The sequence below is a fragment of the Vombatus ursinus genome, unplaced genomic scaffold (assembly GCF_900497805.2).
Source record: "Vombatus ursinus unplaced genomic scaffold, bare-nosed wombat genome assembly UNPS02014786.1, whole genome shotgun sequence".
In the NCBI taxonomy this organism is placed as follows: domain Eukaryota; kingdom Metazoa; phylum Chordata; class Mammalia; order Diprotodontia; family Vombatidae; genus Vombatus; species Vombatus ursinus.
Window position 1 is genome coordinate 15,341,864 of NW_020954564.1, and position 25,387 is coordinate 15,367,250.

Here is a 25,387-nt window from a genome sequence, read left to right on the forward strand (position 1 = left end):
ATTATAAAGCGATCATCTTCAAATTTGGATATTATATAACCCTTAAATGAGTTTCTGTTTGTTTCTGGTAAACATTAAAGATGTATTTCTGTTGCTTATGAAAGGACAAACCACTAGTCAAGTATGGCAGTATTATGGACAACAATTCTACCAAGGACAGCAGTGGGGGGTTAATGGGAATGCTGTATCATTCTTTGCCACATGCCCAGTGAAGAAACTAAGAGAAGTTTCTAGAAATGTTAGCAACTTGAAGAAAAGGTTGCAGACAACAATCAGTGTCACAAAGCACAGAAGATAAATATGCAGGGGAAATTGTTGAGACAGATGTTTAATTAGCTAAAGTCAGGCTGGATAAATTGGGGCAGGACTGCCTATGCAGAGATAGTTTTCCCCCCTTTCTCTCCTTTAATGGTCTTAATGTCCTCAAAGTTGTTTTTTTCTTTTCCTAGAAACTAAAGTCAAATAAAGACAGCAGCTAATATTTGCAGAGTTCTTTGTTGCTTAGAAAGCACTTGCCTCAAAGTGATTTGTGAGGTAGGCAGTGAAAGTACTGGTACCCCCATTCTCCAGTTGAGGAAACTGAGGCTCAGAGAGACTAGAGAGTTACAGAACTTAGCTGTGCTTTTCCATCTCATTTGATTTATTTCATCTGATCCTCACAACAACCCTGCAAGGTAGGTGCTATTATTATCACCATTTTACAATTGAGAAAAAAGAGGGTGAGTAAGGTTAAGATACTTTTCAGAGTCACAAAGCTAGCATGTGTCTTAGGTCACATTTGAATTCAGGTCTTCCTGACAGCAGACCTAACACTCTAAGTAGCCTTGTTTTATAGATCAAGAAACTGAGTCACAGAGATAGAAAGTTATTAACTTCTCCAAAGTTATCTGGTAATTTATTTTGACAGAAAACAGGTTTCTTATATTTGATTTTGAAACCAAAATGAAGGAAGTAGCTATAAAGCCATTAGATGAAAGAAACTTAAGCCTCAGTTTGCTCAACAGTAAATCTGGGATACTTATTTCTGGGAACACCTTCCCTCACTGAGCTGTTGCTAGCTAAATTATAAAGTATGATAATGATGTAGGTTATGGTTAAAAGATTACAAATACTGAAAGTATATATGAAATTTGAAGGTGGTATGATTTTTGTCAGCTCACATCCAAAACAACCATGTATAAAAAGACTGCTTCCTAAGGACAGGAGGAAGAGTCAGGTTGAAAATAAAAAAGGCCTAAGTAAAGGGAATAGATAAAAAGGATTGTGCCCAGACAGGGCTCTCCAGACAACACACCAACAAAGTGGGCAGCAATATTTTGCAATAAATGACTGAGACTTTCTTTGAAAAAGTTTATTGTTTTAAGAGTAAATAAGTGAGTCACTGCAGAGTGTCCAAAGCCCATCATGGTAGTGGCTCCTTACAGTGACAAAGCCTGGAGTGCGTTTGACAGATGCTCTAAGATGTCTTGTCCTGCCTAGGCTAAACTACTTAGTTCTCCGCAAAGAACACAGTATCACACCAAGTATTCTTATATTTTTGGTACTTGTCCCACTGGTTGGAGTTCATAAGAGTCAAAAAGCACCCAAAAAAGTCTAATGTGGAAAGTGGGGCTCTAAACTTGTGACTTCAAAATTTGTGACATAGAAACTTCCTCCACCAATGCAGAACGGCAACTACTTTGCAACTCAGTCTTTGAACACTGTTGATGATACTAAGTTAAGTGATTTGTCCACGCTTAGACAGTCAGTATATGTCAGCAGCCGGACTTGAACCCAGGTCTTTAAGACTTCCAGACACAGCTACTAGTAACAGTGTCATGCTACCTTCTCTATAGTTTCTTAGGCTATGTTAATACGAACATGGTTTTACAGGGCTTAGAGCTAGAAGGTACCTTAGAGATTACTGAACCAAAATTTTTCAGAAATAGTTTACAGGGGGAAACTGAGACCTAAAGAGGTTACATTACTTGCCCAAGGCAGTTTAAGAGGCAGAAATGTAATCTGAATCCAGGTCATCTGATTCCAAAGCCTGCATCTTTCCATTATACTACCTTGCCTCTCATCAAGGGAGGTGAAAATCCTACTATCCACTACCATGATCAAGCTACATCCTGAGTTTTATGTTTAAAACCGGTGAAAATTTCAGAAAGGGCACTAACAAGCAGGAATGCATTCAGAGTGGTCTGGCTGTGAGAGAATCTGGTGACCATGTCATATACGAAGTAGATTTGAAGGCACTGGAGAAAAACTTTAGGAGGGACAAGGCTTCTTTCTTCAAAGAACCAAGAGACTGTGGCAGAAATATGAGACTTATTCTGCTTGGTCCCAGATAGCAAAACAAAGAACAACGGGTGCAAGTTACAGGCAGCCGGGTTTTGGCCGAATAGCAGGATTTGATAATCAAGTGTGTTGTAGAAGGGATTCGTGCCCAGGTGCTGGTTAGACTGGTTGTCCTCTGGTCTGTCCTCTCTTCTAACTCTGTGATTGTGGAAGGGGTTGGACCAGATGACTTCTGAGGGCTCTCTGAGCTTTAATATTATAGGATTCTCTGGGTGTATTCATCTTTTTTTCTTCACACCCAATAGTATTTAGAGGTGAAAAGGCTCTGAATAGTCATGTAGTCCAATGCATTCATTTTCCAGAGGAAGACAGTGAGCCCCAGAGAGGATAGATGACTTGACCAGAATTACACAGGTAATAAGCAACAAGAGTCCAGATTTGTATTCAGGTCTTTTACTTCCAATCCCAGCACCCTTTCCATTATGCCATACTGGTCTTCACTCAGTTCTTCCCACAGTTTGATCCATGCTTTTGTCTTAGACACAGTGAATAAGTAGGGAATGTGAGGGAGCAGGAATTCAGGAATGGCCAGCAAGAGTGAGAAGGACTAAACGGTAGTCCAAGGTACTTCTGGCAAATGATAGATTTCATGTATCCCTGAACATGGCAGTAACCGAAGCTCCCAACACCCTTTGAAAATAATTGGCTCTTGAAAACACTTCTACAAGATTTTGGCTTGAAATAAATTCTCTAAATTTCCTGGCTTTCTGGATAAAATAGTTGGCTGAGATGCCATCTTTAATGTGCTCTGTTTTATACTTGTGAAGATCCATCAGGGGCTTCTGAACAGTCCGACAAGAGGAGGCTTAGGTGAGATGAAATAACAAGACAAAGAGAGCAAGATCTCTCTTTGTGAAGCACAGAATTTAACTCTTTGCTGCCTGCTTGGCATCCTGTGACATACTCAATGAATTTTTTTTTAAAGCATAAATACAATTACCAGATTGTACTGAATATAACAGTTTGCAATCTTATTGAAAGGGGGGAAGTATACTCTGAAAAATACTGATGAAATTCTTTCATAAAATATAGGGTATATTCCCCACTCCCAAAATGTATTGGTATATACTGCAAAATAACACTCAGGTTGTATGCAAACCACATTGAGAGGAAAATCACAACATATTTTCTACCTATATGGTTTGTTATATAATAATAACAATGTTAATAATAGTTGGTATTTATGTAGGGCTTTAAGTTTTGTGAAGAGCTTTAAATACATTATCTCATTTTATCCTCCCAACAATCCTGTAAGAAAAGGATATAGGTATTATTATTCCATTTCAAACACCAGGAACCAGAAGCTGAAAGAAATTAAGTGCTCTGAGGATCACACAACTAAATGTCTGAGGTAGGATTTGTACATGGGTCTTCTTGATCTGAGGTCCAGTGCTTTATCAAAATATGCCACTTCATCTGTATTATGGATACAGATTTCTTGATCGACATTAAAAATAACTCCTATTTATCTGTTACTTGAATCTCTACCAAGAGTTTTCTTGTAACAGTCCTCTGTGATAAGTATGGCAAAGATTACTATTCCCACTTTACAATTAAAGAAATAAAGGCTCAGAGAGAACCAGTGACAATTAAGTAACAGAGTATAATTTGAATATAGATCTCTTAAATACAAGTATAATGTTCTTTCTAGGAAGCCATGTGGCCTTTTACTTTATTCCCATTCCATCAAATGATAAACAATAACTCTAAGAGTGCACATGTCATTGTCTAGTGCATGTGTCATTATCCCCAGTTCACAGATGAAGAAATTGACATTTATAATACAGAAGTGATTTGCCTAATCAATAAGCATTTATTATAGGTCTCCTTTGTGCCAGGCACTTGTACTAGGGGCTGGGGATACAATATAAAGAATGAAACAATCCTGATTCACAAGAAGTTTCCATTTGAATTGTGAAGATCCATCCAGAAGTACTTCTACCGCTATAGACAAATATATACAAAGTAGTGAAATATAAGGAAGTTGGGAAGAGAGGACATTAGCAATTGGGAGAAATAAGGAAAGATTTTATTCATAAGATGGTGCTTGAATTATATCTTAAAGGAAGAGAGAGGCTCTAAGACGAAGTTAAGAAACAGGGTAGGTGGGGAGGGAGAGAATGCACTTCAGGTATGTGGGAACACCAGTCCAAAGGACAGGGAGTGTTGTGTATAAAGAATAGAAAGAAGGCCAGTTTGGCTACATCGCAGAGTAAAGAAAGAGGCGTAATATCCAATGAGGCCAGAAAGAAAGATTGAGGCCAAATTGTGCAGGGTTTAAAAAGCTAAACAGAAGGGTTTATATTTGATCCCAGAAGCAACAGGAAGTTGCTAGAGTTGACTAAGGAGGGGAATGACATGGTCAGGTATGCCCTTAAGGAACATTACTCTAAGTAGCGTGTAGGACAGACTAGAGTAGTTAGAGGCTTGAGGTGGGGGGAGCATTAGGAGGCCCCTGAAATATTAATCTCTATGAGAGACAAAGAGGGCCTCAAGTAAGGTGGTAGCTGTGTGAGAAGGCAAAAGGGATTAGATGCAAGAGAGGATATGGAGATTAAAATGGCAACATTTGGAAACTGACTATATTGATGATGAGGAAGAGTGAGGAGTTAAAGATAATGCTAAAGTTACAAACCTTGGAGACTAGTATAGCAATGCCTTGGACAGAAATAGGGAAGTTTGGAAGAGGTGAGGTTTTGGGGAGAAAGAGAATGAGTTCAGTTTTAGATGGATGTCTTTGAGACATCGGGTTTGAAATCTCTAATAGGCAACTGGTGATGAAGGACTAAAGCTCCAGGGAGAAATTAGGGCTAAGTATATAGATTTGTGAGTCATCTACAAAGAGATGACAGTTAAACTCATGGGAACTGATTTAGAGAAAGACTGAACAGGCGGGAGTAGGAAAGAGGGCTGAGGATAGAATCTTGGGGATACCCATAGTTAGAGGATGTGATGTGGAGGATGAACCAACAAAGGAGCGAGAGAAGTGGTCAGACATGTATGGAAAATCAGGAGGTAGCAGTGTCATGAAAGTCTCAAAAAGAGAAAGTATCCAGGAATAGAGGGTGGTCAACAGTGGGAAATGTAGACAATACAGATCAATAATATTTGGAAGTTAAAATTCAAACATAGGCCTGTGGTTCTTTTCTGTTTAACATAATTTACCAAAGTACAACTTTTTTCAGTTTAGTTCAACTATTGTGAGCTGAGAATTCTTTTTTTTAAAAATTAAACCCTAAATATTAGTGCTATCAGCATTATTATTAATTTCTTTAATCACCTCACTCATTGGGAAGCAACCTAATCCTGTTTTAAAAATGACTTTCAGCAAAGAAAGAGTCTAAGGAGTCCAGTCCTGTTCTCCCTTTGTTCAAATATGTTTATGCTTCAGAATGGCTAGATTAACTGAAGCCTTTTCTAACATGAAGATTCTATGACTTAGAATCTAACACAGTCTTGTTAGAATGGAAAGGTCAATGGGCTTGGAGTCAGAAAATGTGAGTTTGAATCTCAGGTCCAACTCTTACTAGGTGTTCGACTCTAGTTAAGTCATTTACCTTCTCTGACCCTCAGCTTGCTAATCTACAGAATAAGGATTGCAAATCTTATATCATCCATCTCAAAGCCTTCTTCTAACAACTGTTTTGTAAATCTTTATGTACTACAGAATCACCACCACCATCATTCTTATAAAGGCACAGGAAAATAATAGTTCACATTATTATGTTGTTGAACATTTTATTAAAGCACTTTCTTCACAACCCAGATGAGGCAAAGATATTGATTTCATAAATGAGGAAACATACTAAAAGAAGGAAAGTGACTTGCTAATGGTCAGACAGTTAACAAATGCCAGAGAACAAAGGCAAACCCAGTTCTTCTGATTTGGTCTGGCGCTCTTTCCACCACATCATGTCACCCCTTGGTCTGAAATTTTCAAATGCCATTTTTGCCTTGAAAGAAATATCTTATTACCAATGGATATTTCATTTACATAGAGAGTTTGTATATCTATTACTCCCAAGCAGTGTCTAGACGATTAATTCAGCTTAAGTCTTCAGAGTCAATTGAGGTCCAGAAGAATATTAAAAATGATTATCCAACAGAAATGAATGGGCATTTGTTGCTAAAACGTAACTCAGTAGTATAGGCATACCTTTAGTAATATAAGTATAGATATGTGTGTTTATGCATATATATACATACATATATGTAATATATACATGTGTGCATATAACAACCAAGAAACAAATATCCAAAATTAAAAAATAAAACAGTGATTCTTTATATTATATATTCAGATTGTCAGAGCAGGAATGAACCACAAGGATCAAGTCCTATGAAAAACGCCAACTACCCCCTGTCAAAGAGATGGTGGACTCAAGATATAGAATAAGACGTGCGTTTTTATTTTTGGACATGGCCAATGTGGGAACTTGTTTTGACAGACTATGCATATTTATTACAAGGGCTTAGCATTTTTGTTTCTCAGTGGGGGAGGAGGAAGAAGAGAGTGGGAATAAGAGAAAATAAATGCTTGTTAATTTAGAAAGAATATTTTTGTTTTAAAGAAAGAAACTTAGGTGTAAAGATGAGAAGTGAGTTGCTCAGGATCACCCAGCTAGTAATGGATTCAAAGACAAGTCTTACAACTCAAAGTTCAGTATTGTTTCCACTAAACCAAACCATGCTGCCTCTTATATAATGTATTCTGAGTTCTTTGTAACTGTTATGTGCAGCCTATCAATTTTATCCGCATATAGTCTACCCTGAAATACAGACTGAACTCTTGAGTTGAAAGCTCTTTGAAAGAAAAAAATGCAAAAGCATACACTAAAAATAGCATAAATTATATGTCACACTTGGGTTTTATATTAGACAAACTATAAAGGAAAGTGTGCGAGATGGTACATTCTAAATATCAAAAGGTGTCTGTGTTACTGTTTTAACATAGTTACTTTCACAACTAACATTTCTATAGTGCTTTAAGGTTCATAATGTGTTTTCCTCATAATATTCCCATGATGTCAGTAGTGAAAATATTATTAGTTTTGTTTTACAGAACTGGAAACTGAGGTTCAGCAGAAGTATGTTTCCAAGGTTTCATAATGAGTGTCAAGGGAAGGACTTAAATGAAGTTTTTCTGATTCCAGACTTAAGCACTCATCTTACCATACCATGCCATGCCACCTCCTGATTCTATATAAGTTATTAAACTTTGACCTAGAAATATTAGTATTAGACATATGTCTCAAAGAGATCAAATAAAGGGAAAAAGGAGCCACATGTGCAAAAAAAATATTTCCAGCAGCTCTTTCAGTTGTAGCAAAGAACTGGAAACAGAGGAGTGCCCATCAATTGAGGAATAGCTGAACAAATTATGGCATATGAATGTCAGTCAAGTAGCATTTATTAAGTGCCTCCCATGTGCCAGGCATTATGCTAAGTGATGGGGATATAGAAAAATGCAACAACAGTCCCTTCTCTCAAAGAGCTCAGTCTAATGGGGGAGACAACATGCAAAAGATTATGAAGAAGGAAGATATATACAGGAAAAACTGGGGATAGTCTCATAGGGAAGGCACTAAGATTAAGGATTGGGAAAGGCTTCTTGCAAAAGGTGGAATTTTAGCTGTGACTTGTAAGAAGCTAGGGAAGCCAGGAGGTAGAGTGTTCAAAGCATTGAGAGTAGCCAGTGAAAATGCCCAGAAGAGACAGAAGGTTGTGCCTGCAGAAAAGCAAGGAGGCCAATGTCACTGGATTCCACCACATGTGGAGGGGAATAAGGTCCAATGAGACAAGAAAAAAAGGCAAGGGTCAGGTCATAAATAGGTTTAAAAATCAAATAGTGAATTTTACATTTGATCTGAGAGGTAACAGGGAGCCACTTTAGCTGAATAAGTGTGTGTGAGTGTGTGTGTGTGTGTGTGTGTGTGTGTGAAAGACATATAGTCAGAGCTGTGTTTCAGAAAGATCATTTTGATCGTTCAGTGGAGGACAGACTTGAGGGAGGAAAAGACTTAAGGCTGGGAGACCAATCAGCAGGGTGGATGATGACAGCCTGCACAAGGATAATGGTAGTGTTATAAAAGGGGGAATATAGGAGGGATGTTCTGAAAATAGGAATGATAGGATGATTGGATATGAAAGGTAAGAGAGAGTAAGGAGTCTAGGATGACACCAACTTTGAGAACCTAGGTAACTGGAAGGATGGTGGTACCCACAACAGTAATAGGAAAGTTAGGAAGAGGGGAAGGTTTGAAGATAAAGACAAGGAGTTCAGTTTTGGACAAAGTGAGTTTAAGATATACTTGGGACATTCAGTACAAGATGAAATAAGCAGGTGAAGATGGAGAGAGGTTGGGAGGTTAGGGCTTGGAAAGCAGATCTGAGAATCATGCACATAGAAATTATAAATGAAACTACGTATTCTGATATGATCACCAAACAGTACAGAGTGAGAAGAGAGCCCAGAACTGAGCCTTGGGGGATTCCCACAGTTATGGAATATTATTGTACCATAAGAAATGATAAAAAGAAATTTCTTCAGAAAAATCACAGAAGACTTGTTTGAACTGAAGCAAAGTGAAGAGAACACACAAACAAGTGATATAGCAATAACACTGTAAAGAAAAACAACTTTTAAAGTCGTAAGAACTCTGATGAATGTAATGACCAATCACAACTCCAGAGCACTGATGATGAAGTATATTACCCACAACCTGACAGAGTTCTGATGGAATCACAGTAAAGAACGAGACATATACTTCTGGATAATGCAAATGTGTTGATTTTTTTTGCTTGACTATACTTATTAGTAAGTATCACATTTTTCTTTCTTTGTATGGGGGGGAGATTTGGATGAGAGGGGAGGGGAGCTAGTGATAGTGTTAAAAAAAAAGAAAAGTAGATCATTAAAGCATTTTTTAAAAATGAACAGGAAAAGAAAGTTCAGAAGGAAACACAAAGAGTACAGCTTTGAAAGTAACAAGTTGAACTATTATTATATACTTTTTTAAAAAACCAAGCTACATATAACAGATTTCATAATACTATTTTTGTTCTCATTTTATCTGGAAATGTAAATACCTATATGTATATGCATGATCTTATATAGGATATTAATTTACATAGAAATATACCTACATTATGCATATATACATGTATGTATATGTAAATATGTATGCATGTGTGTGCATGCATGCATACACACACACACAAATGCTGAACTCTAGTCAAAATAAAATCTCCCATTTGTTATGAGATCTCCTGTTACTCCTAACACATGACAGGATGGGTGATAGTAGTTTTCCTTTTAAAAGCTTAGGTTACTCTTTGACCCAGCAATACCACTTCTAGGTCTGTATCCCAAAGAGATCATAAAAGCGGGAAAAGGACCAACACGTACAAAAATATTCATAGTACCTCTTTTTGTGCTGGCCAAGAATTGGAAATTGAAGGAATGCCCATCAATTGGGGAATGGCTGAACAAGTTGTGGTATATGAATGTAATGGAATACTATTGTGGTATAAGAAATGATGAGCAGGCAGATTTCAGAAAAACCTGGAAAGACTTATATGAACTGATACTGAGTGAAATGAGCAGAACCAGGAGAACATTGTACACAGTAACAGCCACATTGTGCAATGACTGACTTTGATAGCTCTTCTGAGCAATGCAAGGATCTAAGACAACTCCAAAAGATTCATGATGGAAAATGCTGCCCATATCCAGAAAAAGAACCATGAAGTCTGAATGCAGATGGAAGTATACTATTTTCTCTCTTTTTTTGTTTTTCTTTCTTCTTTCTCGTGTTTCCTCCCATTAGTTCTAATTCTTCTATACATCATGACTAATGTGAAAATATGCTTAATATGAATGTATAATTAGAGCCTATAACAGATTACATGCTGTCTTGTGGAAGGAGTAAGAAAGGGAGGGGGAGAAAATTTAAAACTCAAAATCTTATGGAAGTAAATGTTGAAAACTAAAAATAAATAAACAAAATAAACAAAAACAAACAAACAAACAAAAATGCTTAGGCTACTAATTACTAAGGATGACTTTGATGGTGGGAAAGTCTGATGAACTAGAAAACAGGTTACTCTATTTTATTGGTCAGATATAGTGACCTAGCAGGGGCCTTCACCTGAGCAAAGAACAAATGTCCATGATTGTTAAAAATCAGCCAGGCTCAATTCTGCTGAGATGAGCTTATACAATTTTCCTTTTCCTTGAACCCTAGGAACTCTGCCAATGCAGAGTGATTTATAATGTCAAGCAGAGCAGGAACAAGTTGAAAACTGAGAGAACTTCAAAAAATTTTTTTCACCTCGTAGTGGAAAGAACATGGATTTCATCTCACGAAATCTGAGCTCACGGCCTGGTTCTCATCTGACATTGTCATATGACTCTAGATAAGCTCCCTTCTCTTCTCTGAGCATCAGTTTCCTCATCTATAAAATGGAGCAATAATCTTTGTACTACAAATCACCAGGTAGTTGTGAGCACAGTGTTTCATAAACCTTAAGTAACTAAGAGAAATGAGAGCTATTATTAACAAGGTCCTTCCCAATTCTAAAATCCATTAGCAGAGAATCCAAAAGATCATAGTAGTAAAGAATAGGCTGGGACATACTATGAAAAATATACTGTGGCCCAGAATGTGACTTGATAAAATAATTAAAAGAAAGAAAATCAGATATTTAGATTGCTTACAAATTTTTCAGTTCTGGGATTCTTATTTCAGTAAGGATATCAATAAGATAAAGAATCTAGAAGGAGAAAGGTCCACAGGTCCTCTGATATAACAGAATGAGCAACAGCTACGGAGTCAGAGGACCTGTGTAGTGTCCTAGTGCTGCCACTTGCTACCTGTGTGACCTTGGGTGGCCCCAGTTAATGTTTCTGGACCTCAGTTTCCTCATCTGTAAAATGTGGGAGGTGGACCAGATGGTCTCCAAGGTCCTTTCCTACTCTATGTCTATGATCTCACACAAAGATTAGCTAAAGGAAGTAGAGATATATAGTCTTGAGAGGAGAAAACTGAGGGGAAGACAAGGGCGATACTTTTTAAGTATCTGAAGGAATGACATATGGAAGGGGGATCAGAATTATTCTACTTGATCTAGAAGGTAAAACTAGAAGTAGAAGCGAAAGTTCTTAAAAGGCAAATTTTAACTCAAATTAGGGGGAAATTTCCCAATAATTTGAACAAGCTAAATGTAAGCAGAAAAAAAAAAGCCACAAGGTAGGAAACAGTGAAGCAAACTTTCAGTTCAACTTAGAAACTTATTCTATACAACTCACCTGTGATTAACACTGGACAAAGTGGGAACCGCACCTCAATGAGGCCCAAGCTGTTTAATTCCAATTGGTTTTTTCCATTCTATATACTTATAGCCCACAAAATCACAAAAATTTTAAGAGCTGGATGGTCATTTGGTCGGATTTCTTGTCTGATGCTCAAACTTACTCTACAATATCCCTACAAATAGTTATAAATCCTCCACTTGAACATCTATATGATAGGGAACTCACTTTCCACAAAGAAAACCATTCTATTCTCAGGACTATAATCCTGGGTAGTTCTTTCCTTGTTGAGTTGAAATTTTCCTCCCTAAAGCTTCCATCTACTGCACTAAGTTTTATCCTTGAAGCCAAAAGAGTCAAGTTTTATGCCTTCCCTGTCCATGACAGCTCTTCTAATTCTTCTGGATATGGTTTTTATCTTCTTCAGAATAAAGTGAGGTCCAGAAAAGTGAACACATTTGCTTAAGGTTACATAGGTAGTAAGTGATAGTCTTGGATTCAAACCTAGGTCCCTTGACTCCAAATACAGTGCTATTTCAATTGCAGCACACTATAATATCTTCTTCCCCACCTAGACGCTGTCTTCTGAACTGGCTCCTGTTGCCAATAAATTCAGATGTGGTGTGACCACTGCAGAAGACAGCAGCACCATCACCTTCTTTGTCCTGGACTATAGACTTCTGCAAAGTGGTATGTTACTAGGCTCTTGGGATTTAAAGCTAGAAGGAGCCTTTAAGATCATCAGGAGATTCAACTCCTTCATTTTACAGATAAAGAAACAGACCCACTTGCAGATATTCAAGTGTTTTACTCACATCATTTGAGTGAAGCTTCCAGAAGGTGAATCCCCTTTCTAAATGCCTGAGTGATTCAGTTCAGTGCTGTCTGTACACTGCAACTTCAACTGAACTCTGGGATAAGAATGATAAGCCTGCAAATAAATCCAGATTTCCTGACTGGCATCTTGGCAAATACTAAAATCAAATTCACATGCCAGCCAATTCCTTTTCTTTCCGAATTGATGGAGGAGTGTACAGTAATAATTTTTGCCTATTCATGTGAACATACCAGCTGATTTCTTTCAAAAGCAGAAGGTTTGTTTCTCTCAAAGGCAACCTAGGGATTTTTTTTCCTTGTTTCATTATTCTCCCTCTAAAATATGCACATGGTTCAATGCTTAAAGTTGCTGGAAAAAATACCTTGATTTTAATCTCAATCTTTAAAATACCATTTATCAAAGTTTCACAAGTTGATTCTGCTTTATTTAATCTGATTCGTAACAGTTATTAAAATGCCTACTGTGTGCAAGATTCTACGTTTGGGACTGAGGGTATAAAGATGAAAAATGACAAAAAACCCTGCCATGAAGGAACCTGGGGTAGGAATCTGGAGGTGGGATACAATGTATAAACAGAATACAGATCTTACAAGGGAAGATGTGATAGTTGTAAAGGGCAGGGCTAGATAGAGTACTAAGAAAATAAGGAGGGAAAAATTATTAAGGATTCATAGATGAGCTGACACTTGATCTGGCATGCTAAAGGAAATGAAGGATTTCAACAGACAATATGTGGGACATAACAATATCAAGAAGGACACGGAATAGGGTAGGATGAAATCAGGGAATAGCTTGGAGTTCAATCTGGATGGAATGTGGAATGAATGATTAAAGCACTAGAAAGGTAAGATGGAATCAGACTGTGGATTGCCTTGAATGCCAGACATTTTATCCTGTAAACAATGAATGGGGAGCCACTGAAGGTTTTGGAGCAGATTAGGTGGTATAATCAGATTTGTTCATTACAATGATTATTTTGGGAATGGTGTACAGAATGTTCCATTAAATTCCTTTCTGCTGATTTACTATTGTACTCAGGGAGACTGAAGGATCCCAAGAATTTTGGTAATTTGAGTTCTAGCAGTTCCTATCAAGTAGGAAAGATCCCAGGGATGGCCCTGGCAATGGCCAGTATGTTTGCCACCCAAGCACCAGCACAGCTAAACGTGAAAAGACCCAATGCCAAAGGGGTGAAAATTACAAAACGATTTTTTCCCCCAGGAAGAGAAGCTCATAAAGAACTGTCCACTAAGTGTAAAGGGGCTATGATCTATACTGATTAAGGAAGTACCTAATCTGATGAAATCAAAGATCCTTGAAATATCAAAGGATGGATTAGAGAGGGGGAAGAACCTGTAGGTGGTGGGATCAGTTAGGAGTCTGTTGTGATAGTTCATTAAAAAAAGGTAATAAAGGACTGATACTGGTGGCAGTGAAAATGGAGAGGAGCATGAGGAATACTGTGGAGGATTTGGCAATTGACTGGATTGGGGTTGAAGGAGAAGGAAATGTCTAATATTAATTCGGATATAACAAAGTTACACAATGTGCTTTCCATGTTAATCAGCTGTTTGGATTAAGAAAATGTGAAAGTATGAAAGTATGCTCCTTTAGGATGGACAATTTTTTGTTTTGTCATTATATTTCTAGCACCTAACAGAGTACCTTACTGTAGCAGGGACATAATAAATACTTGCTGGATAGAATAGATTACAACAGAAATTTAGGAAAGTTTTAAAAGGTAAATTTAAAACATAATTTACAGCTCTGTTAGTTGAGTGGTAAAGACGCAGTCAGAATTAGTCATGCTAATTCCAGCTTTAACACTTAATAGCTCCAGGATGACCCTGGGCAAGTCATTAGCTTGTATGAACTTATGCTGACACACAGATAAAAGGAGAATCATATCATGTGCACTCCCTGTCTCAAATTCAGCAGCTAGATGGTGCAGTGCATAGGTGCAGCCAAGGCCTGAAGTCAGGAAGACTGAGCTTTGTGAGCTCAAATCTTGCCTTGAAACACTTACTAGCTGTGTGACCCTGGGCAAGTCACTTAACCCTGTTTGCCTCAGTTCCTCATCTATAAAATGAGCTGGAGAAGGAAATGGCAAATCACTCCAGTAACTTTGCCAAGAAAACCCCAAATGGTGTCACAAAGAATTGGACACAACTGAAATGACCGAACAAAACCTCAGAGATACTGTAATTAATATTATAAGATTAATTACTGACAAGATAATAGATGGAACTGCAAACCAGTACACAAATATGAATTATCCTACTACATTTCTTCTTTTCCTTTCCCTAATTTATGACCAAGGAATGAAGGATAACGATTAGGGTGTCCAAGGTGGAAAAGGATGTTGCAAATGCTTGTATGTATCTACATAATAAATGAAGATGGAGCTGGGGCAGTGAATAGATAGGAATAGAGACCAAGAAAGAAGAAATAGACCCAGGAAGTAGAAAGAATAATGGATATGGGTTTGAGTTACTGATGTTTCACTTACTAGATATATGCCCTCAGTCAAATCACTTCTCCACTTTAAGCTTCAGTTTCCTTACCTATAAAATGGGGATAATAATAATAATAAATGTACTCACTGCCTCACAAGGGTGTTTAGTGACTGCACTGTGACCACAGACACACACTTTGTAAATTCAGAAGTGCCATACAAATACCAGTTGTTATTATTATACTTAATAATAATTTTTGTGTCATGGACCAAAATAAGGTTGAGAAACAATGATTTCAGTGCCCAGGGACATTAAAAAATGTAAATTATTATTATTATCTCTTTTATACCAACTTCAAAATAGTATTCCTTATTCTGGTGTTAATTAGTAGTGACCACACCTAAGCAGCTTCTCCTCTGAGAGCCTCAGTTTCCTCATCTATAAAATTAGTTTACACTTGCCCCCTACCTACTACATGGAGGCAGCTAGGTGGCGTAGTAAATAGAGTGCTGTGCCTGGAGTCAGGAAGACTCCTCTTCCTAAGTTCAAAACTGGCCTCAGTCACTTCCTAGCTGTATGACCCTGGGCAAATCACTTAACCCTGTTTGCCTCTGTTTCCTCATCTGTAAAATGAGCTGGAGAAAGAAATGGCAAACCACTCCCGTATTTCTGTCAAGATAACACCAAACGGAGTCATGAAGAGTACAACATGACTGAATCAATTGGACAACACCTACCACACAGAGTTATTTTCTAAGGACAAGCCTTTGTAAGATGTAAAGTGTTAAAGAAATGTAAATGTAAAATATCAGTTTGTTGTGAAGTTTAATAAGAGACAGCCATAAGAAGTTCTGTTTTGAAATCCAAATAATAAGGATAAAATGTATTAATATCAGTTACCTAATCTTTTCAGTCTATCACACACACTTTTTAGTGGTATTAATAATAGTTCCCATGTGTACTATGCTTCAATATTACTATGACTACTACTATTACCAATAACAATAATTAAAATAAAGATGACAATATAAAAACACTAAGATTTGTATTGGATTTGTGTTGTAATACTAACTATTCCACTTTTTAGATGTGGACTAGTCATTTCACGTTTATGCACCTCAATTGCCCCAACTGTAAAATGGGGATAACAATATATACTAATAAAATGAAATTTCATATACAAAAATACACATAATATATCAATTATGTAAATACAATTGTTATATATAATATGCTGTATGCAACATATTACATATAAAGTATGCTATCTATATGTGATTAATAACACTATTTGTATGTTGATTTCAAACCTCCTGCTTTCAAGAAATTTAGAATACCCTTACATTGGTATTTATAGGCTCGTCTTTTGAACAATTACCATTACCGCTATTACTAGTAAGAGGTAAACAGTAGGTCAATTAAATAGAAGTTACATAAAAACTTAGGCATAAAAAGGACTGGACTCTGTCTTTAAGGGAATTAAGAGCCTGTTAAATGCCTCTGGAAAGCTATTTAAGTTGCCTGAAAGCAGAAGGTTTGAAATCAACATAAAGAATGCTGTCTGATGGACTGAATGATTCTGTTTTACCCTTAAAGATGTGTGGCCCACCGCCTTGAGCTACTCCCCCTCCCCAAAGGAGACAGAATTGACCCCCAGGAAATGGATAGAAGTCACCCCAAAAAGTGAACAAAAGAGGTGTTTGGAAAGCGGACCACCATTCATCGCAGCTAACGACGTGTTCATTATGAGTGATGATGGATAAAGACTTCTCATGCTGGGATGAAATCAAGATTTATATGCATTGTTTCCTCTCCCAACTTGTGGGAAGATCATCATCATTTAATTCTATCTCTGCGGCCAGTGATGGGCATCCAGAGAGCTGGTTATCAAACGGCGCAGTCAGCTGGCAAAAGCCGAAACGTGCAGTTGGCACATCTGGACTGAGCTGCCACAGCCGAGGGTGAACAATGACTCCTGGCACGCAGCCAAATTGCTTGCAGACGCTAGCAGGTCTCATCTACAACCACCCCTACCAGCATCTTTTTCTCTCTCTCTTTTATGAGAATCAGAATTTCACTGCTTCATTCAATTGCTCTCTTCTGCCATTTTTTACAGCTCTTATCGTTCCCCTCGAATATAGCCTTGAGACAGCTCATCTATGTCCTTCACTGTGTTATGTCTTCTAACTTTTATTAAAACTTCAGCTTTCATCTGAAGATAGCTAATTAAATCTGGAACAAATTATATGCCCCCTTTAAAAATACCACTAAACTATTTTCTCCAACCAGAAAACTGCTTATTTTCTCTTCCTTTAGATGAAGCGAAGGATGTGGAAGAAGGCCTCATGCATTTCAAAAGGCAAGAAATTTGACACTTCATATATAGGTAGATGGATATTAAAGCTGCCTGCAGCATGACAAATATTAGATTTGCTCACAATAATTATTTCTCGATACTGACAAGATTTCCTGGTTTCATACCTATTGAACACACTGATGTGACTAAGTACTCATTCTCTGCCTTCACTTTACTCCCCTCTGAACCTCAGTTACTATAAAATGGGGATAATACCACCTGCTTAATCTAATAAAAATGTATGCTTATATATAAATTTAAGACTTTTAAAGTGCTTTACATATATTATCATATGCGCCCCCCCCCGCACACATACACAGAGTTGGGTAATAGTGATAGTTATAACATTTGTCTCCATTGTGTGCATTAACCTAAGCAATTTTTAGGTTGGCAATATGAAAGGCAACCTGGTGTATTGGAAGAAAGACCATACTGCAATTCAGGAAAACTGCATGTAAATCTTAGCGTCACAACTAAGTGCCTGGGTGAGCTTAGCAAAGCTGCTGCCCCTTTTTGAGCCTCTACCTTCTCAAATAGAAAATAAAATTTTCCCATCTGACACTACTTCAGTTCAACAAGTATTTATTAATTTATTAAACATCTACTGTACACAAAGCAGGTAGGTGGCACAGTGGAGTGCTGGGCCTAGAGTCAGGAAGACTCATCTTCTTGAGTTCAAATCTGACTTCAGACATGTACTAGCTGTGAGACCCTGAGCAAGTCACTTAATCCTGTTTGCCTCAGTTGTTCATCTATAAAATGAGCTGGAGGAGGAAATGGTAAACCACTCTAGTATCTCTGTCAGGAAGACCCCAAAAGGGGTCACAGAGAGTCAGACACGACTAAAGAAATGACTCAACAATAAAAGACACAAAGTATTTGAGACACAAAAATTAATAATAACAACTAGGATTTATATGGTTCTTTAAGGCTTTTAAAGTACTTTTCATATGTTAACTCATTTGATCCTCACAACAACTTACAATTATGCAGCATTTTAAAGTTTACAGTCTCCCTTATATCAATTCTTATGAGGTAGGTACTTCAAATATTATTATCCTCATTTCACAGATGAGGAAACTGAAGTTTGGATTGTCTCTGAACCCTGTCCTAATTCCAAGTCCAGTGTTCTATTATAATACTGACCTCAAGTTGCTCCCAAGCTCATGGGCTTAAAGCCATGGACACAAATAACTGTAAGAAAAGGGAGAATGAGATAAATGCAGAGGCAAAGTCTAGGCAAAACTGTGTGAAACTGGAGAAGGTAAATCACTTCCTCCAGGGGTGAGGTGTGAAGACTCCTAATACTTGTAGCATTTCACTTTGTAGCATCAGAGCTGGACCTGGAAGGAAGGGATCACTACATTGCAGGGTGGTGGTTTGACCACAGGCATGGAGATAGGAGATGTGAAGGTTCCATAGGGCTATTTCTATAAAATGAAGAGAAAAGTAATTTGCCATTGTTTTCTGCCTCAACTATACCAAGACACACCAGGGTGTTCATTTTTTCAGAAGGTTTCTATACACTCCTATTCCATCAAAATTTTTATTTGAAGTGTTTCTCTGGTGAGGTGATAAACCTGGGGGGCTCAACAGCAACAGAGGCAGAGCACCAGCCTTGAGAGACCCTGACAGGCTGTGTAGACGGGTCTGATGATGAACAGTGTGCCTGCTGTCCAGAGATGAGCCTGGCTACATTGCAGGCAGGATAATGATGTTTTAGCCACAGTAAAGACCACTCTTGAAGACCACCGATGAGGTTGTAGAGGGGCTGCCATCTGTGTTGGTAGAGGGAGCATCCACAGTGGTCAAAGGACAGATCCTTGAAGTACTGAAGGAGTATTTCCTCACAGTAATTTATGTCAAAACAGAATGAATGTTGCATGGGAGGCTCTCTCTGTACTGTTTCTGGGGTTCCCAGCTCAGCTTCCAAAAACTACTTCATAGCACTTGTGGTTTTATTTGTACAGCACCTCCACTTCTTCACTGCAGATACTCCCCGTGCTGATATACGCCAACGAACTGCTCTCCTCCTTCCATGAGGGGAGTACGGGAATGAGCATCTCAATAGGGCCTGCTATGTGCCAGGCACTGTGCTCAGCGCTTTACAGATATTATCTCATTTGAGATCATCCGAGGATCCATGGCAGTGCAGAAGGGCTCTGTGTCATATGTCATCCCATGATTGATAAAGAATTCCTTCACCTAATATTTCTTTGAGGGGGTGGCATGGCATAATAGAGAAAATGATTTCTGTGGAGGTCAGGAGACCTGGGTGAGAATCTGAGTGCTGTTACTTAGTGGACCCATAATCTTGACAGCAGGTCACACAACTCTATGAGACAGGTACTTTGAATATTATTATCCCCATTTTAAAGCTGAGGAAACTGAGACTTTAGTTGTCTCTGAACCCTGTCCTGATTCCAAGAGCAGTGCCATGATACTGACTGGGGTTATCATTTATAATAACACCTCACATTTCTACAGTGCAACAACCAGTGAAATAGTACAAGCATCGTCCCTTCATCATGTCTGAGGTTCAAAGCAGGAGAATGATTTGCTCAAGGATCCATCATTCAAAAGGCAGCAGTTAGTATTCTAATGGAGGTTCCCTACCTTCAATTTCACAGCTCTTTCCACTAAACCACTTCTCTCCAAACCTCAGTTTCTTCAGCTGTAAAATGAGGATGATTATCCTTGAACTAATCTACCTTTCAAAGATTCAAGCACTTTGTAAACGTCAAAGGTTTTATAGCAATATATCATGATTGTTATTATTTTAATACTTCTCTAACCAACATAACTTCAAAATAATATCATTAAGACATCACATTATAGCCAAATGCCACTATGACATGAGGAAACTGCACTGTACCATCATTAGGTTAACTATCTAAGATGTGAATGAAATGGGCTTCATTAGGGAACAAATTGCTTATTGTTGGCAATAATCTTTAGCCTCATGTTCTGTTTTTGCAGAACCAGTTCATAGCATGACAGGATTTCAGAATTGGAAAAAAATTCCGTGATCATCTCATCTAGTGAGTATTAACTTTTTTTTGTGTCATTGGAGCCTTTGGCAATCTAGTGAAGCCTATAGACCCTTTCTCAGAATAATGTTTATAAATGTGTAAAATAGAATACATAGGATAGCAAAGGAAGCCAATGATATTGAAATATATTACCAAAATGTAAAGAAAGCAAGTTAACAGATCCTAGATTATTCCAACTATGTCATTATACAGATGAGAAAACTAAGGCTCATCAAGGGGAAATGACTTGCCCAAAGTCAAACAGGGAATAAATGGCTGAGCTAGTATTCAAACCTGGGTGTTCAAGGGTAGGGTATGTAGGCACTATTTGGGGATTTATCTTGAAGGTAACTGAAAACGAGGAACAGCAAACCCTGCTAACGCCTCCCCAAAAAAAGTCTTTAAAATTTAAGGCTAAAACTTTTGTCTTCAGAGAAAATATTTACTGTCCCACCTGACCCCCTCTGAGAGCCTTTCCTCCGCTTCAATGCCTTCTGTAAGATGTCCTTCATGGTGACCTTTGTACTGTCCACCTGAATAAGGGAGAATCCATGAGCAGCATTTCTGTAAGAGAAAAGACAGATATTAAAGGATCACCAGCATTCACCCAGAGAAATTTTATTGCCTTCTTCACTGTGGTTTAAGAGAGTTTTAAGAAAAAACTCACGCTTGAAGGGCCAATAAACTAGAAATTGATCAAGTCAACTACTAAGAGCAGAGAGGAAGAAATGGCATTACTGTACTTGCTGTTGACCACGGGCGAGGGGTCAAGAAACAGGACTTTTTTTGTCATTCATCTCAAATTAAGCCTCCCTGGTGTGCTGGTTGCTGGTGGACATAGGCCCCTGATGCTAGTTCATAGGAGAAATTTTACAGCTGGGGGCTGACAATAGATGAGTTCTGTTTGTGTCAGTAGATGTCACTGCAGACAGTTACTGTCATCATATTAAGGATCATGGGGCCCCAGAGGAAAGAGGTTGAGCAATGCAGGAAAAAAAAATTATTCTCCAAAGCAATTTAGACGCCCAGTGGAGGGAAGATTCTTTTTAATGGGGTAGTCAATATTTTTTAAAAGATAATGGCATTGTTCACAGACTCCACAGTAGAAAGATTCTTTGACTTTTTCCCCTTTTGCAACATTCATGTCTAATAAGTTACAAAGTCACATCAATTTCACCTATGCAACATCTTCTCTCTATCCTCACTACCATCAGTTAGTACAGTTTCCTTATTACTACCTGCCTGGTGAAGTGGAAAAAACCAGTAAATTGGAGGACATGAGTTCAAATCTTAGTTCTGCTACTCATGATGTGAGTTTGGGCAACACAAGCTCTGGATTTCAGGGTCCTCATCCATAAAATGAAGGGGGTTGGACAATAGGATTTCTAAGTCCCTTCCATCTCTAATTCTATGATCTATTTCTGAGGCAGTTTGGTATAATAGGAAGAACAAGAGTTTTGCAGCCAGTGGACCTGGGTTTAAATCCCAGGTATGAAATGTACATAAAAGCTGTGTGGCCTTGTGGTCAGATCATTTCACTTTTCTGGCCCTATCTGTAAAGGACATTGGACCTCAGAGGTTGCTTCTAGCTCTAAATACTATGACCCTATCACAACTGGAACAGCCCTTTCATTCATCTTCCCTGTCTCTTCTCTTTCATTCCTCCAGTTCTTTCCTTTACTTGCTGCCAGACTAACTTTCCTTAAGCACAGATCTAGCCATGTCACTCCACTGCTCAAAAACCATCAATGACTCCTTGCTGCTCTCCTAGTAGCTGGGTGACCACAGGGAAATCACAAACTCCCTGAACCTCACTTGTATTATTTACATTGTTGTAAGTTGTGAGGAAATCTAAATCTTAAAGAACATTTAATTATTGTGTGGTTGTTACTTAATAAGTATATAAACACCTGATCATGGCCATCAAGAGCCTCAGTACTTTTGCACGACAATGCTTGTCCAGTTTTAGTTTATACAAATCTTCTCCACATAATTCACACTGAAGTCAAATCAAACTTTGCTGGCAGCTGGTGGTACAAAGGGTAGAGTTCTAGGCCTAGTCCAGAAGATCTGAGTTCAAACCCAGTCTCAGACATTTACTAGCTGTGTGACTCTAGGCAAATCACTTAACCTCTGCTTCAGTTTCCTCCTGTGTAAAATGGAGATCATAATAGCACCAACCTCGCCAGGGTGTCATGAGGATCATTGATTTGTAATATTTGTAAACTGCTTGGCATGGTGCCTAGCACATAGTAGGCACTTAATAAATTGTTTCCTTTCTTCCTATCAACTATTCATACCCTACATTTGCCAGTTTCTGTTAAGTTTGCTGATACTTTTCTTAGCCCTCTCTTCTGCCTGTTGAATTCTTACTTCCTTTCAAGCCTGATTAAAATGCTACCTAATCCATGAAGCTTTCCCTAATTTGTCCAGTTGTTAATGACCTTTCTTCCTTGGATCCCACACAACACTTTGCCTGTACCTCTCTTGCCTTAACCATCTATTATTTTGCACTAGTTATCTAGGTGGCATATCCCCCATTAGATTATAAACTCCATGAAGGCTGAGAGTCCCCCAGTGCCTAGCATAATGTTTTAAAGATATACAGTAGATACCTAATATGTATGTGTGGACTAGAACTTACTCAGAAGAAATCAAAATATTAAAGAATACTGAAGCACCTTTTAGGCTAAATTTTAGTTTCATATATTCACCTAAGTACCAAAAAAAAAAAAAAATGAAGCAGAATAGGAAAGGGTCTGGGCATGAGATTTCATCAATCTAGGACATTCTCTACACTAATGGAAGTCAACATCTTCTCTGCAACTTAGTCTTAGAGAGTTACCTGGGGCACTGAGAAGTTAAGTGACTTGCTCAGAGTCACAGAATCCGTATGTGTCAAAAGCAGGACTTAAACAAAAGTCTTGTTGGTTCCATGGTCAACTCTCTATCCATTAGTCTTAAGTTAACTTAAGACTTAACTCTTAAGAGTTAACTAACAACTATAGAAATAAGGCTATATCTCCAGGGGGAATTATAAACAGCGGTCACAAACTACAAAGAATCACAGACTACAGACCAACAAAACAGGAAGGAAGTAGCCCTGTGACATATTTTTTTTTTTTAACAGGGAACACAGAAGTAGAATGAGACTTAGTACCTAGAATACCAAAAAACTGAAGACTGTAATCAAGAGGACCTCAGAATATAGAACACTGGTGGTGGAAGGGAACCCTACCACATTCTAGAAGGTTAGAACATACAATGTTCTAGCAGACTGTTACAGAGTAAAACAATAAATGTCAGAACTAGAAGGGAACTTCAGTATAGATTGATAGTGTGTAAAACTTTGGGGACACAGTATATTTAGAGAGCTGGTATAGACCTTAGAGATTTTCTAGTGCAACCACTTGACATATATGAGGAACCTTCTACACACACACACACACACACACACACACACACACACACACACGGAAACAGAAGTTGTCAATTCATCATATAGCCAAGATATGAGAGACCTAGGTTCGAGAACCTCTCTGATTAAAGTGTCTATACTCCTGGTCCAATGATGTTTTCATCACACCACGCTTCTTCCTGTTCCATACATCCTGGCATTGAAGAGTCAAATAGAACAATTCTGAATGGCCTCTGTTAGAGGACAAAGTTTTCACCTAAGGAACATTGGAATTTGTGAGTGTTCAGACACTATAAAGAATTTGGCAAGAACTCCACTTTTGCACGAGAATCCCGAAGGGGAAAATGACAACAGCTCATATTTCTAACACATTTCAATGAAGGAAGAAATTCTGATTTTTTTTCAATCCATCAATGGGTCAAAACTTTGTTTTTTGCCACCTTTAACCATTCCCAGCTTCGCCACCCTGCTCTAATATGGCCAAATGAGAACAAGATTTTCCAGTTACATGAGAATGAATCACGGTGTTCACAATTTTGAACCAAGCTGAGTAGCTCAACATTGATGACCCAATTTGTTTTGTCAATATCAAGCCATATCCTCCCCCTCCCCTCTAAAGGCCTGCTGTTTACTATGTGATATTTCATTTGTTCAAAGGCAAAAGCTGGGGTTGATCTGGCAGGCATTTTTATCCATTTTAACTTGGTCAACTTCTTCCTATTGAGCAGCTGGCTTAAGAGCTGTCAAGCTAATTTTACTGAATGCTCTGTTACTAGATCAGGCCTGAGCCACAGCCATTCTTTACCTCAGAAGCTGGAGCCCATCCCAGAACAATCTTTAAAAGTTTATTTTACTGATCAAAGCAAAATGAGGAAAAGCTCTTCGTTTTCCTATATTTAGTGAGCATTTCAGTAAGTGATACTTTGGCAAGGTGAATAAAATGTAAAGTGCCCTCCACACTTATGAACTGGTGGATATTTGCTTTGGAATGGGGCCAGGACGTGTTTGGAGTGAATGCCAATCATCTGAGTTTCGACTTACTAGGCCCTCATTGCTTGGTTTTGTTTTTATAAGTTAGCAAGTTTCCCATCTGTAACAATATGGTTGGGGATGTGTTCTGAATGCACAAACAGATGGACGCCAATGATCTGAAGCATTCTAGGTACAGTTCTGAGGACTGTAGGACCTTGAGTGGAAGGCTAGTGTGCAGACTGAGGGATGGTATAGTAATTCTGCTATCCTTTGTAATAATAAATAGAAAACTACATCTGGAATGTCCTGTTCTGGGTTCCACATTTTAGGAAGACTAAGATGAAGCATATCAAGAAGAAGTTGGCTAGGACAGTAAAGGGACTTAATATCATGCTATGGAGATTAGATGAAGAAACGGGCAATGTTTATCCTGGAGAAGAGAAGTCTTGGTAGTTAGGAAATATGATTACTGCCTCTGAATATTTGAAAAGCTGTGAGGTAGAAGAAGGACTGGATTTATTCTGTATGACCTTGAAAGGCAGAAGTGAGAGAAATCAGAGAAGTTACAAGGAGGTCGATTTCCAATTCATATAAGGATCCTAGGTGTCTTAAGAATGGAACAGACATCCTTAGGAAGCAGTGAGCTTCCAATCTCTAGAGGT

General features: G+C 38.2%; 1 protein-coding gene across 3 annotated transcripts in view; it reads right to left on the bottom strand.

Moving 5' to 3' along the window:
• LOC114047023 (target of rapamycin complex 2 subunit MAPKAP1) overlaps window positions 1-25,387 on the bottom strand; it is a 328,986-nt gene that overhangs the window by 101,886 nt on the left and 201,713 nt on the right. For all 3 annotated transcript variants that reach the window (XM_027867678.1, XM_027867679.1, XM_027867677.1), the window contains one exon: window positions 20,790-20,899. In XM_027867678.1, coding sequence (XP_027723479.1) covers window positions 20,790-20,899 — 110 coding nt within the window. The remainder of the gene's footprint in view (window positions 1-20,789; window positions 20,900-25,387) is intronic.